Source organism: Anolis sagrei, chromosome 3, assembly GCF_037176765.1.
Source record: "Anolis sagrei isolate rAnoSag1 chromosome 3, rAnoSag1.mat, whole genome shotgun sequence".
NCBI lineage: Eukaryota > Metazoa > Chordata > Lepidosauria > Squamata > Dactyloidae > Anolis > Anolis sagrei.
Window position 1 is genome coordinate 27,727,107 of NC_090023.1, and position 19,742 is coordinate 27,746,848.

Consider the following 19,742-nt stretch of genomic DNA (forward strand, 5'->3'; position numbering starts at 1 on the left):
CTGTGGACTCAAACAATGATGGGTCTGGACCAAACTTGGCTCGATTATTCCAAATACCCAAATATGGGCACAGATGGAAAATAGACCTTAACATTTGGGAGCTGTAGTTACTGGGATTTATAGTTCACCTACAATCCAAGAGCATTCTGAACCCTACGAATGAGGGAATTGGCCCAAACTTCCTACACAGAATCCCCATGACCAACAGAAAATACATAAGGCCATCAAAATCAACTCCCTTCACAAGGGCAAGAAAATGTAATCAAAGCCCTCCTGAAAAAGAGCCACCCAGCCATAATATAGATACAGATATATATGATCCACACGCACACAGATATAGTATCATATATTTGAAAGGGACCCCTAAAGAAGGACCATTATATGTTGCCTGTTCCAGAGTAGGCAAACCAGACAATCTCCACATCAACACTGACAAAGAAACAACAAGAAATACTTTTAACCCACAAGCAACAAGACATTGCATATATTAGAAACCAACACCTTCTCATTACTTTATTTTCTAGCTCACAAGACTGGGCCACAGCCAGGCCCGTAGCCAGGATTTCGTTTCGGGGGGGGGGGGGGGGGCTAAAAAAATTTCAGGGGGGGTTTCGGGGGGGGCTGAGTCTGAGTGAAAGAGGGTCTAGCCTAGCAAACCTTTTGTATCATTACCCCAATACCCCCATGCATATGGGATATATTGAGTATGGTAATCAGATCATGATATGAATAAACATAACAGTTTAAATAATGCACCAGCAAGGCCTTTTCGCGAACCACCATGAGAATTTCAGGGGGGGGGGGCTGAAGCCCCCCGAGCCCCCCCCCCCCCCCCTGGCTACATGCCTGGCCACAGCAATGCGTGCCAGGGGATGGTTAGTGTAATATAAATATATAATTATGCAGAGAGAGACAAACATATTTATATTTATATATGCAAATGTGAGTAGATCAATAAGTACCATTTAGGTGGGAAAATAACAATGCTCTATGCAGTCATGCGGGCCACATGACCTTGGAGGCATCTACGGACAAACCATTTAAAAACAATTAACACAATAATACACTAAGCAATTAACATCAATAAACTTCAATAAACAACTCATTAGCGTCTCATAACTAAAATCATAATCCAAGCTCGTCATCCGTAGTTCCGATTTCCTATAATTCATTATAATTCATTGCACTGCCTATTCAAATGCCTGTTCAAATAACCAGGTTTTCACTTTCTTCCGAAATGCCATTAATGAGGGAGCCGATCTAATGTCTGTGGGAAGGGCGTTCCACAGCCGAGGGGCCACCACTGAGAAGGCCCTGTCCCTCGTCCCCGCCAGCTGTGCCTGAGTTGCAGGCGGGATCGAGAGCAGGGCCTCCCCAGAAGATCTTAAAGTCCTAGTGGGTTTGTAGGTGGAGATGCGTTCGGATAGGTAACTTGGGCCAGAACCGTATATATATATATATATATATATATATATATATATATATAATATTAACATCTATAACTTCACATATACATGCATACAACACAGGAGGAAGGAATAATAGACATTAAAACTATACAGTACAATTGTAAAACAAATTATCTGGATAAAATACAATATCATCTTAAAGCAAACAGACCAACAGATGTCATCAATAGATACAAGATTATGAAACACAAAATTCCAAAATAAATAAATAAATCAAACAAGTTTTTAAAAATTTTTTATAGAGAATTGGAAATGTTTTTGAATTATTGCTCTTAGAAGCCGCTCTGGCAGAACAGCAGCATGCAAATTAAACAAACTAATGAGTTTTAATAGGAAGCAAGGAAGGAGCAGGGTATGTGTGTTTTTTTTGTCCCCTTTGGGCGTTAGAGGGCGCCCGCATCATTTCTCTCCACCGTCGATTATTTGTTTCTCGGCAAAGGTTTCCAGGCGAAATGTGATCGGGCGGTACTTTTGACGCAGTTTCCCGAAAGCAGGGCGAGTGCAGCCTGGCTCTTCCTGTAAAAAAAGCCTCGCCTTCAGCCAAGGGACCAGGAAGTGTTTCCAGCAAGAGCTGGACTATCAACGCCAGCAGGTAAGTGACTTCTTTAGGGGAGAGTGCTTTTATCTTGCCAGTTTGCAAATAGGGCAAAGAGTAGGTTGCAATAGAAGCTGTTGGGTTGCCAGCTTTTACATTCTAGCCTTGCTCCTTGCCTTTCACAAGGTGCATCTACCAAGCATGGGCAAACTTTGGCCCTCCAGGTGTTTTGGACTTCCACAATTCCTAGCAGCCTTTAGGCTGCTAGGAATTGTGGAAGTCCAAAACACCTGGAGGGCCAAAGTTTGCCCATGCCTGATCTATCCACACAGTAGAATTAATGCAGTTTGACACCACTTTAACTCATACATTAAGGGCTTCACTAGACATTATATAATCAGCCCTCTCTGAAATGCACATTATGCTGGAATAATGAAAATTACAGCTTCAGAAGCGGGCTTTTTTCTCAAACATTTAGTATATTTTTATGCTGTTTGGCCCGGAAGGAGGTTGTATCATTTCTGCTGAATTGGGCTATCTATATAAATAAAAATGTAATGTTCGTTTGTGGGATTGGCATAACTCAAAAACCGCCAGACTAATTGACACCAAATTTGGACACAATACAGCTATCAGGCCAACAAGTAACCATCACTCATAAAAACACTGAAAAACACAGCAGAAAATACTTAAAAAGCCAAAAAAATAAAAACCACATTACAACAAATGCGCAAGACCACACACACACACACACACTGGGACTGTGGCGCAGCTGTCTGAATGTCAGCTGCATTAAGATCACTTCTGACCAAAAGGTCATGAGTTCGAAGCCAGCCCGGGTCGGAGTGAGCTTCCGACCAATTGTGTAGCTTGTTGTCGACCTTTGCAACCTGAAAGATAGTTGCATCTGTCAAGTAGAAATTTAGGTACCACCTATGTGTGGGGAGGCTAATTTAACTAATTTACGAGGCCATAAAAAAGACTCCAGCAAAACATGCGGGGAATGCGGAAGTACTTCATCAGTGTCTCAGATGGACGATGAAAGCGACAGCTCCCCTGGTGGCCAGAAAAAAGTTAAATAGCCTCTGACTGTCTGTCTATATCTGTTGTGTGTCTTTGGCATTGAATGTTTGCCATATATGTGTACATTGTAATCCACCCTGAGTCCCCTGCGGGGTGAGAAGGGCAGAATATAAATACTGTAAATAAGTACTATATATATATATATATATATATATATGCAAACACACATATATACACATATACACAAATATATCCACACACATATACACATATATACATACAAAACACATATACACAGACTGGGCCACAGCAACGCATGGCAGGGGACAGCTATTATATTAAATGCATATACATTATATATATATATATATATATATATATATAGACATATATAACTTCACATACACATACATACAACACAGGAGAAAGGAAGGAATAATAAATATTAAACTATATGGTACAATAGGCAATAGGCAACTTGCCTTGTCCTCTGTCCTTAAAGCCACATACTTATTTTTCTGCAATACTTCCTTAAGTCTGAAGCAGACACACCCTTCCTACTTTCATCAACAAGTTTGTCCTTTTTTGTTTAAAACAAGAGGGTTTGTTGTCAATGCTCTCTCCTGCGAGGCAAAGAAGTATGTTTCCATGACGGCAATGGAAATCCCTATGTTTATAAAGAACCTGGAACCAACCCCAATGTGAATTGCTTTGCAGGATGACGATCGCAGTCTTTGCGAATTGTGCCTTTTTCCTGAGAGTGAAAAAACTCACAATTCAGGAAAAGAACAGACTGAAGAACTGCATTCAAGAAAATGGTGGACAGATTAAATTTGTGTTAAATCAGGAAGTAAGTTGGATGTGGATTTCTGTGGATTTCAATCACAAGAACGGTTCTGTATGTTTGTTCTTAAGTTGAATTCGTATTTAAGTCGAAGCAGGTATATTATAAAGTGTAACTCCAGCCATATATATCTATATATAAATAAAAATGTAATGTTTATTTGTGGGAATAACATAACTCAAAAACCACTGAACGAATTGACACCAAATTTGGACACAATGCACCTATCTGGTACCACTATATATGTGTGTGTGTATATATGTATTTATTTACTACGCTTATATACCGCAATTCTCAGCACAAGGAATTTTTTGGAATTTTGTGTTTCATAATCTTGTATATATTGATGACATGTGTTGGCCTATTTGCTTTAAGATGACATTGTATTTTATCCAGATAATTTGTTTTACAATTGCATAGTTTTCATATTTATTATTTCTTCCTCCTGTGTTGTATGTATGTATATATGAAGTTATAGATGTGAATATATATATGCATTATATATATGTGTGTATATATATGTATATATGTGTGTGTGTGTGTATATATAATGCATATACATATATATAATCTGTCCCCTGCCACACATTGCTGTGTCCCAGTCTGTGTATATGTCTTATATTTGTGTGTGTATATATTTGTGTATATAAGTGATTTTGTGCAGGTGTTGTAATGTATTTGTAATTATTATTATTTGCTTTTTAAGTCTTTTCTGTTGTGTTTTTCAGTGTTTTTATGAGTGATGGTCATTTGTTGGCCTAATAGCTGTATTGTGTCCAACTTTGGTGTCAATTCGTCCAGTGGTTTTTGAGTTATGCTAATCCCACAAATGAATATTACATTTTTATTTATATAGATAGCCCCATTCAGTAGAAATGATACAACCTCCTTCCGGGTCCAAATAGAATAACATTACATTTGTATTTGTATTTGTATTTGTATTTATTTATATTTATATTTATATTCATATATTTATATATATATATATATATATATATATATATAATGTAATGTTTGTGGGATTAACATAACTCAAAAACCACTGGACGAATATATATATCCCAGTTCAGCAGAAAAGATACAACCTCCTTCCAGATCCAAATAGGATAAAAATATACTAAATGACTGAGGAAAAAAGCCAGCTTCTGAAGCTGGAATTTTCATTATTCCAGTGTAATGTGCATTTAAGATAGTTTATTGGCCTCGAAGGAGCTGGGGATGGTGACGGTCAATAGGGAACTCTGGCGTGGGCTGGTCCATGAGGTCACAAAGAGATGGAAACAACTGAACGAATGAACAACAAATAAAGTATATGCATATCGAGCTTTGAATAGCATAGAAAAGAGTTAACACTGTATGCTTTGTTATCTGTGCCCCTGTTAGGAAGATTTGACCACACTTTATCTCCCTGTGTTACCCTATTTCCCCAAAAATAAGACAGTGTCCTATATTAATTTATAGAAGATGTGCTAGGTCTTATTTTCAGGGCATGTCTTGTTTTTCCATGAAGAAGAGTTCACATTTATTGCTGAACAAAAAATTGAAAATTTATTATATACTGTACAGTAGTTGTTGGTATATAATATACTGGCCCTCACACACACACAGGGCCACAAAAAACACAGGGCCACAAAAACAATGTTTCTTAACTCCTGGAAGCACATTTTTTCAGTGGTTACATTTATAATATTTCATAAGACAACTCTAAAGAGGACTGTTCCTTCCACTAGACAGGTTTTAAACTTATTTTTCTTCAAACCGTGTTTTTTTCCTTAACAGATCACTTCAGGTACCAGCTTATTCTTTTCCTATGTTATTTCTGTTGCAGTAAAGATGCTTGTTGGGTTTATCTCCCCCTTTTTGCTCATACACTAACTACTAATCTAAATAAGTCAACTTCACCTATCTAAACCTCACAGGCTAAAAGCCTAAACCTTCCTGGTTCTCAACACAGCCTTTCGCTGTAGACTGTTTCCCTGATTCCCAACACTGTAGAACCAGCCTTTCCTGCAGTTCTCAGACTACAGACTGACTGTTTTAAAATGCCTGCCCTGCCAAGTGGCAGTTGGCTCCGCCCCTTTTTCCATGGCAACCCAGCTCAGAGTGAACTGAGCTGGCTACCATCCCCCCAGTTATGTTGTTTTAAATACTTACCCTTTTAAACACCTATCTATAATTATACATAATTGTAGATTAAAATTCACACTTCACCACAGGTGGTCCTGAAACGTAACCCCTTAATAAGTGAGGGAACACTGTACTGGCTGTTAAGAATTGTGGGAGTCGACGTCTAGAACATCTGGAGTGCCAAAGTTGGCCCATGCCTGTGTTAGGTTCTCCTGAGATGGACAAAGCTCTACTTAGAGAAGAGGAACCTTTTAAATAAGAGTAAAGGCACTGTACACACATTTTGTGGAATGCATCCTTCAAGATTGGTTTTCTAAATATGTACCCATATACTGCCAAAAATATAGAGGCCAGGAGTTTGAAAGTAGTCTCAAGACAACCCACTTCCTCTCTAGTGGTTCTCAACCTGTTGGTCCCCAGATGTTTTTGGCCTTCAATTCCCAGGAATCCTAACAGCTGGTAAACTGGCTGGGATTTCTGGGAGCTGCAGACCAAAACATCTGGGGACCCACAGGTTGAAAACCACTTCCTCTAAGCCAAATCATTTCCCATTTCTTCTATGACTTATCGTGCCCCAGCTAGTACATATTATTTGGCAAAAAAACAAAACATGTCCATTTAAAGCAAGGAAGGTTGGTTCTGCGCAAAAGCACATATGTTCGTTATGATGAATAATTGTGCATTCTCTATACATTAAATCCTAATTTAATTTTTAGTGTACTCATGTTGTCACTGAAAGTGATGATGCTCTGAGCTCCACCCATCTGAAGGCCATCAAGAAGTACCAGCTGCCAGTTGTGGGTCCTGATTTCATATGGAACTCAGTCAAAGAAAGAAGGCTTTTACAGATTAATAACAATGAACCCCCAAAGACAATGGCATCTGTAACTGGTAAGGAAAGTTCTAAAGGACTAGTGGCTGTGTTTGGATTGATGGAAAACATTTGAATTAATGGAAAACATGCAGTCACACATTATGCATTATTTGGTATTCCTGAGACTTTAGACCAGGGGTCCTCAAACTAAGGCCCGTGGGCCGGATACGGCCCTCCAAGGTCATTTACCTAGCCCTCGCTCAGGGTCAATCTAAGTCTAAAACGACTTGAAAGCACACAACAACAACAACAACAATCCTATCTCATCAGCCAAAAGCAGGCCCACACTTCCCATTGAAACACTAATAAGTTTATATTTGTTAATATTGTTCCTCATTTTAATTATTATATTGTTTTTAAATGTTTTTTGCATTACAAATAAGATATATGAAGTGTGCATAGGAATTAATTCTTTTTTTTTCTTTCAAATTATAATCTGGCCCTCCAACAGTTTGAGGGACTGTGACCTGGCCCTCTGTTTAAAAAGTTTGAGGACCCCTGCTTTAGTTCTAACATATTTTGTGTGGTGGGTTTCTTTATTACACCTCATGTAATAATAATGGGATTCTTAATTGGCCTTTAATTTAACAGATGCTGCAACGTTACTACATTTAAGTAGGTGTGGCTCCTGTATATCATTATAAAGGTAAAAGAGAGAATATGGTTAAAGTCCCCCTTCGGGGATGAGAAGGGCAGGATATGAATGTCTGAAATAAATAAATAAAACAGTTAACAAAGGCAATCGGTGGGTTCTTCTGCATGTCCGGTGCATGAAAAGAGACACTAACTGTATGGAGGAAGATCATGGCATAGTTAGGAAAATATACATTGGCCAAGCTGGCTATGGGTTTGTGGAAGTTGTACTTTTTCCAAGCTTCAGATTATAACAACAGGCTTTATTCTAACAGGAGAGGGATTTTGAATTATCACCACTCCAACCCCCAGACACATTCATTGAACTGTATAATCCAAACAGAGTAAACTGATTACATCTCTAACATCTCTTTTTCCCATTAACAGAGATTTCAAATGAATGCAGGGAAGCAACATGATGTAATGTGTTGTCAAAGGCGTTCATGCCCAGAGTCACTGGGTTATTATGAGTTTTCCGGGCTGTATGGCCATGGTCCAGAAGCATTTTCTCCTGGCATTTCTCCCACATCTGTGGTAGGCATCCTCAGAGGTTGTGAAGTTTGTTGGAAACTTCTCCTACCCTGGACATTCCGCAGATATATAAAGCTCACTTGCCTAATTTCCAACAAACCTCACAACCTCTGAGGATGCCTGCCACAGATGTGACCGAAACAGCAGGAGAGAATGCTTCTGGAACATGGCCATACAGCCCGGAAAACTCACAGCAACCCAACATGATTTCATCTCCCTATTTGAAAATTATCCTGCAAATTCTACAGTATGGATATTATCATGAGAGACAATAATATTTGGTGGCAAATGCTGTTGAGTGTTTATGGGCAGCAGTGGTAGGCCCCTCCCCATTCTTCCCAAGCATCCCCCGCTGTTTCCTCTTTTGGAGGACAGAAGGTGCATATTCTATACCACACATGGGCAAACGCTAGCCCTCCAGGTGTTTTGGACTTCAACTACCACAATTCCTAACAGCCGCTTAAGAAATTGTGGGCATTGAAGTCCCGAAACACCTGGAGGGCCAGAGTTTGCCCATGCCTGTTCTATACTGTAGTTTGAAACCACTTTTTACTGCCATTATTCATTGCTTTGGAATGAATTGAATTGTAATTGGTTGATACACCAGCACTATTTTGCAGAAAAAAATCTCAAAACTTTGTAAAACTACATAGCATTAAGCCATGGCAGATGAAGTGGTGTCAAACTGCATCAGTACTACAGTATTGATGAACTTAGACTGGTATGTGTTACGAAGCCTGTCCTGCAGCTCTTTAATTGGCATTAAACATTTGTGCAGTGGAGAATGTTGTCAGTCACCAGTGCTGAAGTTCAACATCCACTTACCAGTTCAATTGGCGTGTTTATGTGGACTAAAGAGAAGAAACCATTTTATCCTGAACATATAGATTTGGCTTGACCCTGAAATTCCTATCTATCTATATCTATAATAGAAGTTAATGGATTACTTTCCATAACTTATAGGAGAGGTGGCAGGGGTAAGGAAAATAATTGTTGTCTTTCCAATAGATAATGGAGACAGGTGTCAGAGCGGAAAGGATACAACTGTAATGAATGGCAGCGATGCGTCCAATTACAAGAATGCATCCAGTGACAATAAATACTCGGATGAATTCAGGTAACCCACCTGTGTTTTCATTTTCCTTCTGGAAATCACCCACTTTGGGGTTAACATTCACTGGGCTTATTTGTATTCAGTAGTTATAGAAGGGTCTTTTTCCCTTTTTTTTTTTAAAGGTGGTTTTCAAATAGCGATGAAGATGTTCCTTATTTCCCTGAAGACTTTGAGATTGCAAAATACAACCTCCTTGAAAAGGTAAATACTGTATATACTCGAGTATAAGCCTAGTTTTTCAGCCCCCTTTTTAGGCTGAAAAATCTCCCCTTGGCTTATATTCGAGTCAATGTTATTTACTATTTTACTCTGTTATTAGTATTATTTTTTTGCATTTATTATTTTACTCTATTTATTATTATTATTACATTTATTACTTTACTCTTTATTGTTATTATAACATTTATTGTTTTACTCTATTTATTATTGTTATTATTCTATTTATTATTTTACTCTATTATTATTTTTATTACATTTATTATTTTACTCCCTTTATTATTATTGGAAGGATATGTATGCACATTTACATTGAAGAAGGTTAGAATAATGGTGTAATCCGAGTTGGACAGCTTTATCTTAAATTACAATTTTATGTAAATATTTTTGAATATTTACTCTACTGATGCCTCAATTAATGTAATTTTATTGTTATCTATTTCTATTTTGAAACTTACCAGTAGCTGCTGCATTTCTCACCCTCGGCTTATACTCGAGTCAATACATTTTCCCACTTTTTTGTGGTAAAATTAGGTGTCTCTGCTTATATTCGGGTCGGCTTATACTCGAGTATATACGGTAACTTTTCTTCTGTGATCATATACATTCTGGGGCCTCATGGATCACCTTAAACACATTATTATTGGGTCTGCTGGTCTTATTTGCTGTTAATTTACCAAGTTCTCGGTTGAACCATAGGCACGGAGCAACCTTTGCAAAATTACAAAGTAAAGCTCACTCTAGACTGTTCTAACCCGGTTTTTGTTTGGTTGTAGTTGTCCAAATGAAGCTCAAAGTTTAACACTGCAAGGATGAGGGTTCTGTCTGAACGCTTCTCTTATCATTATGGCCTGTCTTCTCCCTAATAGTGTAGGTTAGCCATTATTAAATGATGGAAATATGATCAAGACTATCAACATCGGAGCCATCCCCTTCATCAGATACACTGCTGGAATTGTGAACTGGACGCAAGCAGAGCTAGATGATCTGGACAGAAAAACAGGAAAACGGATGACAATCCACTACTCATGACAACCATGTAGTGATGTTGACAGACTTTACCTGCCCAGAAAATGAGAAGACATTAAGCTTCTGCAAGTTTAACCAACGGCAGAAAAAGGAAACATACACTGGCAGATTATGTGAAAGGCAGCCAAGAACTAACATTGAGGGAAGTCAATAGTAGAAAACTACTTGAATTGCAAAAGACAAAGAGTGAATACTGTAAAAAAAACAATACAGAGCAGAAGAGGAAACTGTCACAAGAAGGCTCTCCATGGACAGATCCTGGGAAAAATTGAGAGCAAAATTGAACTTTGAAAAAGGAGAAGGCTCTCCCTCAGGAGTAGGCTCTTCAGCTTGTGATTGAGTCTTTTTTACTACTTTTACAAATTTTGGCAGGCTTACATGTCTCTCCCTTGATAGCTTTGGGCATGAGGCTCTTACATGTCCCTCTTGATTGCAAAGGTAACACACAATCCGACGTGGCACAAACTTAGAGCTGGCATCCCCTTTCTTGGCTCCCTGACCATCCTTGTCAGTTCTACCCTTTGGGACCCACTCCTTCTGCTTCTTGAACAATGGGGAACCCATCTCAAATTCTCCCTCCATCTCGTCCAACACTGAAGCACACTCTGCCACTGTCTGGATCTTCTTATCCTTGATAAACCATCTCAACTGTGCTGGGACCAGTTTGTAGAACTGTTCCAGACAGATCAGGTGTCTCAATGCCTCAAAGGTGGTCACCTTACTTCCCTCCAGCCATCGTATCAGAGCCTTTTCAATCCTTGCCCCCACTTGGGAAAATGTCTCCCCAGGCTTCCTTTTAATATCTCTGAAGGTCGTTCGGCTTTGTTCTGGAGTTAGACCAAACCGAACCTTCACTCTCTCCCTAAACATCGTGTAGTTGGACCATTCTTGAGCTGGTAAGCTAGCATAAACTTCACTCAGCTCTCCAGAGATTAGTGGTCTTATATGTGCCATTCTCTTGGCTTCAGGCACATTAAAGTTGCCACATGCTCTCTCAAAACTAGTGAGGAAACTGTCGACGTAATCGCCCTTTGTATATTTGGGAAAGTGTTTTATATATGGAGCTATGGGTTCCGCAGGGATTGCACTAGGGTTGGATGTGGGTTGCCTATCTCGCATTTGTAACTCCAACATCCTTTCCTCATGTTTCATTCTCTCTGCCTCGTGTTTCATTCTCTCTCTTCCCCTTTCAGCCTCAAGCTGCATCTTTTCTCTTTCTTTCTCTCTTTCTCTGAGGGCCTGATTCTTGCAGCCCAATAACAGGCAATTAGAACAAATGCCATCAAAGCCAGAATTGAAAAGTCGATCACAGATCCCAAGTGTAGACTCTGCAAGGAATCAGACAAAATGATGGATCACATACTCAGCTGCTGCAAGAAGATCGCACAGACTACAAGCAGAGGCATAATACCATCACTCAGATAATCCATTGGAACTTGTGCCACAAATACCATCTGCTTGTAACAAAGAACTGGTGGGATCACAAGCCTAAAAAGGTTACAGAAAATGAACTCATCAAACTACTCTGGGACTTCCAAATTCAGACTGACAAAGTTTTGGAGCACAGTACTCCTGACCTCACAATCGTGGGAAAAAACCAAGTATGGATCGTCGACGTTGCAATCCAGGCAACAGCAGGATTGACGAGAAGCAACTGGAAAAGCTTATATGGTACAAGGATTTAAAGATCGAACTGCAAAGATTCTGGCACAAGCCAGTAAAGGTGGTCCCAGTGCTGATCGGCACACTGGGTGCAATGCCTAAAGACCTTGGCCAGCACTCAAAAACAATCAGCGCTGGCAAAATTACCATCTGCTCAGATCTGCACACATTATTCATTGACACATCACACAGTCCTAGATACTCGGGAAGTGTCCAACGTGTGATGCAATACAAAAACCAGCATAGTGATCTTGTTTGCTGTGTACTTTGCTTGTTGTGTATCAAATAATAATAATACTTTATTTGTAACCCGCCCTATCTCCCTGAGGGGACTCATTTTATCACTTCTGCTATAAAATGAAAATGCTTTTAAATTCCATGTTTTTCCCCAGGTTGCAACACATGGCGAATATGTCCTTGTCGAACTTCAATGTTTTCAACAGGAATGCGATTACCCCTTCCGCATTTATAGGCACTACAGTGTCCAAGATGGGCAGCAGGTAGGTTGGGATGGTTGTTGCGATACCACCTGAATGTGCCTTGCAGTCAGTGAGATCATTAGTTTGCTTAGCTTTGTGTTGTGTTAACAGAAGCATAATTTCACATAAAGGGAAGTATGCCTATATTCTGTGCTGGTTAGGCCTCATTGGGAGTACTGAGTTCAGTTCTGCATGCCTCATTTTAAGAAGGATATAGACAACTAGGAGTGGGCTCAGAGAAGATCAACAAAGATGCTAAGAGGAACAAAATATATAAGGAGATGTTACCCTCCTGTAACTTAAAACTATTACATATAGTTCTAGCCCATGAGGCAGCAGACAGCAAGACTATCCACTCTATGGGATAATTCTTAAGGCATTGAAAGGGTTCATGTCATCCTACAATCCTATGTTCACCAAGCTGAACATGTTTAGCTCCTTTAACCTCTCCTCATAGGTTTTGTCCTCCCTACATCTTTGGGGTGCTGAATCACTAGATTATTTTGTCTTCTACTCAACAACAGTTATCCTGGATGTTAGTGGAAGTGAACAGAGCTGGAATTTAATTTTATTTTAATGCAGTTTAATGTGTACTTTATGCCAAATTATGTATAATACAGATGTGCCTTCAAGTTGCCTGTCAAATCAGTGGTTCTCAACCTGGGGTTCCCAGATGTTTTTGGCCTACAACTCCCAGAAATCCCAGCCAGTTTACCAGCTAAAAATATCTGGGGACCCCAGGTTGAGAACCACTGTTATAGATGATGCCATGGATTTCATAGAGTTTTCTTAGGCAATGAATACTCAGAGATGGTTTTGGCGCAGCTGGCTGAGTTATTGTGGTGCAGCTGGCTGAGTGTCAGCTGCATTAAGATCACTTCTGACCAAAGGTCATGAGTTCGAAGCCAGCCCAGGTCGGAGTGAGCGTCCGACCAATTGTGTAGCTTGTTGTTGACCTTTGCAACCCGAAAAACAGTTGCATCTTCCAATTAGGAAAATTAGGTACCACCTATGTGTGGAGAGGCTAATTTAACTAATTTACGAGGCCATAAAAAGACTCCGGCAAAGCACTCCAGCAAAAGCATTTGGGGAATGCAAAAGTACTTCATCAGTGTCGCAGATGGACGATGAAAGCGACAGCTCCCCTGGAGAACAGAAAAATTAAATAGCCTCTGTCTGTCTATATCTGTTGTGTGTCTTTGGCATTGAATTTTTGCCATATATGTGTACATTGTAATCCGCCCTGAGTCCCCTGTGGGGTGAGAAGGGCGGAATATAAATACTGTAAATAAAGAAATAATAAAAAATTTGCCACTTCCTTTCCTCTACAGCAGTGGTTCCCAACCTGTTTTTGACCAGGGACCACTTGACCGGGACCACTTTAACCAGGGACTACTCTCCAACATTAGTACCAAAAGGGTTATGAATCATAGAATCACAGAATCAAAGAGTTGGAAGAGACCTCATGGGCCATCCAGTCCAACCCCCTGCCAAGAAGCAGGAATATTGCATTCAAATCACCCCTGACAGATGGCCATCCAGTCTCTGTTTAAAAGCTTCCAAAGAAGGAGCCTCCACCACACTCTGGGGCAGAGAGTTCCACTGCTGAACGGCTCTCACAGTCAGGAAGTTCTTCCTCATGTTCAGATGGAATCTCCTTTCTTGTAGTTTGAAGCCATTGTTTCGTGTCCTAGTCTCCAGGGAAGTAGAAAACAAGCTTGCTCTCTCCTCCCTGTGGCTACCTCTCACATATCTCTCACATATACATGGCTATCATATCTCCTCTCAGCCTTCTCTTCTTCAGGCTAAACATGCCCAGATCCTTAAGCTGCTCCTCATAGGGCTTGTTCTCCAGACCCTTGATCATTTTAGTCGCCCTCCTCTGGACACATTCCAGCTTGTCAATATCTCTCTTGAATTGTGGTGCCCAGAATTGGACACAATATTCCAGGTGTGGTCTAACCAAAGTGGAATAGAGGGGTAGCATTACTTCCTTAGATCTAGACACTATGCTCCTATTGATGCAGGCCAAAATACCATTGGCTTTTTTTGCCGCAACATCACATTGTTGGCTCATGTTTAACTTGTTGTCCACGAGGACTCCAAGATCTTTTTCACACGTACTGCTCTCAGTTTTTGATCAACTTTAGATTCGGTTTGGTTATTTGGGGTGCCAATTCAGAAAATTACTTTGGATAGACCACATCAGCTCTAATTTCTGATACAGAACATATGCCATCCAGTAGTTGCCATCTGCTTGCCCACTGAAAACCATATTTAATAAGCCTCGGCACTATAAGAGGGTTTCGCGAGACCCTCGTTGCAATGGTGTACTAATGGTGAGGTTGTGGACCATATTTTAGTTCTTGCGGACCACTGGTGGTCCACGGACCACAGGTTGGGAACCACTGCACTACAGCGCCTGGTATTCTTTGATTGTCTCCCAATCAAGTACTAAACAGGATAGACCCTGCTTAGACCAAGATCAGATAGGATAGGATTTGGTGCCAGAATAGTTAAATGCTTTTTCTACTCTTATTGCATTTTGACACTTTCTTCTTAGATTCAAAGACAATTTATGCCAATGAAGATCTCTGAAAAAGCTAGAAAAAACTATGAACTTTGCATCGAAAATCTGAAGAAGGAGGGTTTTGAATTAAGGAAAGACTTTCCAAATGATGCAGAATACTTAGCTTCGGGGAAATTACAAGAGGTTAGTAAATACAATACAAATACAAAACTGTATTATGGTCACTGACCAGCACAAAGTTAGTCTAATTTTGAACCCTTTTCCCTTATGACTCAGTTTTCTTAGGATGCAATTACACTGTAGAATTAATGTGATTGGTCACCTCATTAACTTCCATGGACTCAGTGCTATGAAGTCCTGGGAGTTGTAGTTTGGTAAAGCAGCAGCTTTATTTGGTAGAGAAAGGTAAAGACCTTTTAAAACTAAAGTTCTCATGATCCCATAGCATAGAACTATTACAGTTAAAGTGGTGTCAAATTGCATCAGTTCTACAGCATAGTTCTATGTTAGGCTGGCTAGATCTCCGCTGTCCTTTTATGATACATCTTCAACAAACTTAGGTGAACTGATAAAATAATGTTCTGTATTTTTAATTTTTTTTTTGGTTATATAAAGAACTTATTACTATTTTAATCTTAATTTTGCATGTTTTAGTTGTATGTGGTTTCACTTTTTTATCCTGTAAATTGCCTTGAGTCCCAATTTTGGGGTTTATGGAGGGAGAAGATAATGAGCAATGAGGCAATCGATTGATTGAATTCTAATGATTGAAATGGGCTGAAACGTATGCTCACTGTATTTTTAAACAGCTATTTAACTTTTTTTTTTCTAATTTCCAGATCTTGGTAGCAGAAGCCATCAGTTCCAGCACTTTGTCTGAAGATGTTGCTAAGTTTGTGGAGCTGATCTGGACTGAAGCTCTTGGAGTCCTGGATCTTGTATTGGCTAAACCAGTAACCAGCATTAGCCTCAATGATGTAAGCTAATTTTGTTTGGAAATTTTGCCTCCTTGGGAGCATATTCCAGGCTATTTGACCAATCACATCTCCTCTTACAAACCAGCACTGCGGTCAGCGGAGGAGGCCCTGCTCTTTGTCCTACCCCCATCTCAAGTATGGCTGGTGGGAACGAGTGAGAGGGCCTTCTCCGTAGTTGCTCCTCACCTTGGAACTCCCTCCCTAAAGAAATAAAACTGGCCCCCTCCCTCCTCACCTCCAAAAAACAACTGAAGACTCATTAGAGGATTAGATAATGAGAGGTCACTATCGAACCTCTGGTTGAGGACTATTACTATATTTGGGCTCTGTCAGTTCATGTTATCCCAGCTACCATCACTGGCCAATGGTGAACCCACATAATCATAGAATCATAGAATTGGAAGAGACCTCCTGGGCCATCCAGTCCAACCCCCTGCCAAGAAGCAGGAATATTGCATTCAAAGCACCCCTGACAGATGGCCATCCAGTCTCTGTTTAAAAGCTTCCAAAGAAGGAGCCTCCACCACACTCCAAGGCAGAGAGTTCCACTGCTGAACAGCTCTCACAGTCAGGAAGTTCTTCCTAATAACTTTGTGAACTTTAGTTGTAAATCAATGGGATATTTTATGTTCAAATTTTATGTCACTATATAATTTTTGTTTGATTATGTTTTGTTTTATTTATTGATATTAAGTTCTAATGTTTTCATATGTGGAGTTATTTTGGGATTATTATGTCAGTACTTCTTTGTTTTATTGAGGCATTGAATGTTTGCCTTTTTGTATGTTGAAATCCGCCCGAGTCCCCCAGGAAGATAGGGTAGAATATTAATAAAGTTGTTGTTGTTGTTGTTCTAAATCTCAGCATGAAAGAAATGTGAAGCAGATTTTTTATTTCAGATAGTATCATCTAACCTTGAGGCAAATAAGTCAATATTTTTTAAATATTATTTTATTGGGGAAAAGGGGGAAACAAAGGGGGGGGGAGAGAAATATTTTTTCTTATACAAATAAAGAGGGAGAACAACAATGTGATAAAAAAGTAGGAAAATCCTGAGAAGAAGAGATTTGTAAAAGGGACTGTCCAAAAAAAGGAACAAATAGAAAAAAATGAATAAAATAAAATAAAATAAATGTCTGTTGACTTCCATCTAGTCTTTTGCGGCTTTATCATTCTCTGCTTAGAAAACAAAGTAGTGGGATTAAAAATTCTTAACTTTAAAGTAGAGTAAATCAGTTCCTTTTATTTCTCCCTTATAAGATAATGTCTTTTAATGTTTCTTTTATTTTAATTGTATAAAGGATTCAATATTTTAATTGTATAAAGAAGAAAGATGTAGCTCCCGGTGGTGCAGTGGGTTAAACCAATGAGCTCCTGAATTTGTCGACTGAAAGTTCAGCGGTTCAAATCTGGGGAGCAGGGTAAACTCCCTCTGTTAGCCCCATTATCTGCCAACCTAGCAATTCAAAAACATGCAAACGTGAGTAGATCAATAGGTACTGCTTCAGTGGGAAGGTTAACGGCGCTCCATGTAGTCATGTCGGCCACATGACCTTGGAAGTGTCCATGGAGAACACCAGCTCTTTGGCTTAGAAATGGAGATGAGCACCACCCTCCAATGTTGGGCACGACTAGACTTCATATCAAGTGGAAACCTTTGCCTTTTAAAGGAGAAAGGTAGAGCCAGTGTGGTTTGTCCATTTAAGCATTGGTTTGTGGATAAACGTGGGGAGCAAGGAGAAAGACCAGGTACCCTGCCATGAGTTTTTTGGAGAGTAAATCAGGATATAAATGCTAAATAGTAAAATAAATTTTGATACTCTGATTTCTTAAAAGGTTAGCAAAGCAGAAGGCGTTCTTCTCCGCACAAAGAAAGCACTGAATGACATGAAATCACCAAGTGAGCTATCAGCAATGATGATGGATTTCTATCAAATTATACCACATAAAGATGATCTGAATTGTAATGTTACCCTGAAGCTTTTATCTAGCAAGCAGGATCTCTGTCAGGTAAGAGCCTCAGATTTAATTCCTTCTCTGTATAGATAGACTTGCGTGTATATTGACTTTAATAGCTGTTAAGCAAGTTGTAAACCAAGTTGTATCCTCTGTGGAAATAAGAGAAATCTAATACTGGATTCAGAATAACGGCCACATAATTCCCGTCCTTCACCTAGGATTTCAGATAAGAAATGTTTCCCAGTTCAGAGAGACAAGAAAATAAATCTGAAATCTGCGCAAGAAGCCAGAAGTTTAGCACAGCTGGTAAATCGCCAGCAACTATAAGATCTGTCAACCGAAAGGTTGCAAGTTCGACGTCCTGGGTCAACGTGAGCTGCCAACTATCAGCCCTGCTCACTGTTTACCTAAGCAGTTCGGAAACCGCTTTAGCTGTAATTAAATTAATTAGGTACCACTAAAAAAAAAGTGGGGGAGGTGTTTTACGACGCCATAAAGAAAATGCTGGGCGACTGAAAGGAAGGAGGAAGTCCTGATGGCTCTTCGTCATAGAGGATGGAGCGACAGCACCCCATGTGGCTGGACTCGAGCCCAACTTTCCTTGGCACCAAAACAACTGGACACTGAGTCAAAACACCACACCTCCTTTCTGTTCTGTCTGTCTGTCTGTCTGTGTATTGTCTATACAAAGCAGCATTTAATGTGTGCCGTGTATGTGTACTGTGATCCACCCTGAGTCCCCTTCGGAATGAGAAGGGCGGAATATAAATAAAGTGTTGTTGGTGTTGTTGTTGTCGTCGTCATCATCATCATAATTATTATTGCTTTATCATTCACACCCTTCTGTTTCTTGGATAACCAAAAGAAGGAATACAAATGTTGAAATGTATACCTACAACAACCCTTGAAATGTATAAATAATGATCGCTTTCATTTTAGAATAATAACAAACTTAATGACTATATTTTTACAGCTTATCAGGGACATGTTGAACGTTCAGGAAATAAACTTATCAACTCCAAACCCATCATCCCTTTCCAAGTACCGGGCTTTGAGGTGTAGGATAGACGCTCTTGATGCAAAAACCAAGGAGTTCCACAGAGTTAAACAGCAGGTGGACCAAAACACCAGGTGTGATTTCATAATATTGTGTAGTTTTTAAAATTTTGCACTGCCAAGCTTTGAATTGCTGTAATATGATGTATGGGAGCTTTGTTTTAATTCCAAATTTTCTTGCAGCAAATGTCCAGTAGAAATTTTGGAGATATATAAAGTTGGCAGAATGACAGAAGCAGCAGGTTTTGAGAGTCGCCTCGGCAACATTCAATCCTTGTTCCATGCTTCATCTCCCGGGAACTTTGTTGGAATCCTTTCTCGGTAATAGCTTGGTTTTTTTCTCTCTTTGCCAAAGGATTAGTAGTGCCTCCACCCCACCCCAGTGCAGATATAAGGGACTGGGACTGTGGCACAGCTGCATTAAGATCACTACTGATCAAAAGGTCATGAGTTCGAAGCCAGCCTGGGTCGGAGTGAGCTTCTGACCAATTTGTGTAGCTTGCTGTCGACCTTTGCAGCCCAAAAGACAGTTGCATCTGTCAAGTAGGAAATTTAGGTATCGCTTATGCGGGGATGCTAATTTAACTAATTTACAAGGCCATAAAAATCTCCAGCAAGCATGCAAAGAATGAGGAAGTACTTCATCAGTGTCACATATGGACATTGAAGTGACGGCTCCCCTGG

At 39.8% G+C, this 19,742-nt stretch overlaps 1 protein-coding gene across 2 annotated transcripts in view; it reads left to right on the plus strand.

Annotated features, from left to right (window-relative positions):
- The first annotated feature begins 1,917 nt into the window (after positions 1-1,917).
- PARP4 (poly(ADP-ribose) polymerase family member 4) overlaps positions 1,918-19,742 on the plus strand; it is a 65,898-nt gene continuing 48,073 nt past the window's right edge. For both annotated transcript variants that reach the window (XM_067466559.1, XM_067466560.1), the window contains exons 1-11: positions 1,918-2,061; positions 3,745-3,877; positions 6,715-6,889; positions 9,045-9,153; positions 9,273-9,351; positions 12,450-12,557; positions 15,100-15,249; positions 15,906-16,043; positions 17,880-18,053; positions 18,976-19,133; positions 19,242-19,379. In XM_067466559.1, the coding sequence (XP_067322660.1) occupies positions 3,746-3,877; positions 6,715-6,889; positions 9,045-9,153; positions 9,273-9,351; positions 12,450-12,557; positions 15,100-15,249; positions 15,906-16,043; positions 17,880-18,053; positions 18,976-19,133; positions 19,242-19,379 (1,361 nt within the window). In that variant the 5' untranslated portion in view covers positions 1,918-2,061; position 3,745. The remainder of the gene's footprint in view (positions 2,062-3,744; positions 3,878-6,714; positions 6,890-9,044; positions 9,154-9,272; positions 9,352-12,449; positions 12,558-15,099; positions 15,250-15,905; positions 16,044-17,879; positions 18,054-18,975; positions 19,134-19,241; positions 19,380-19,742) is intronic.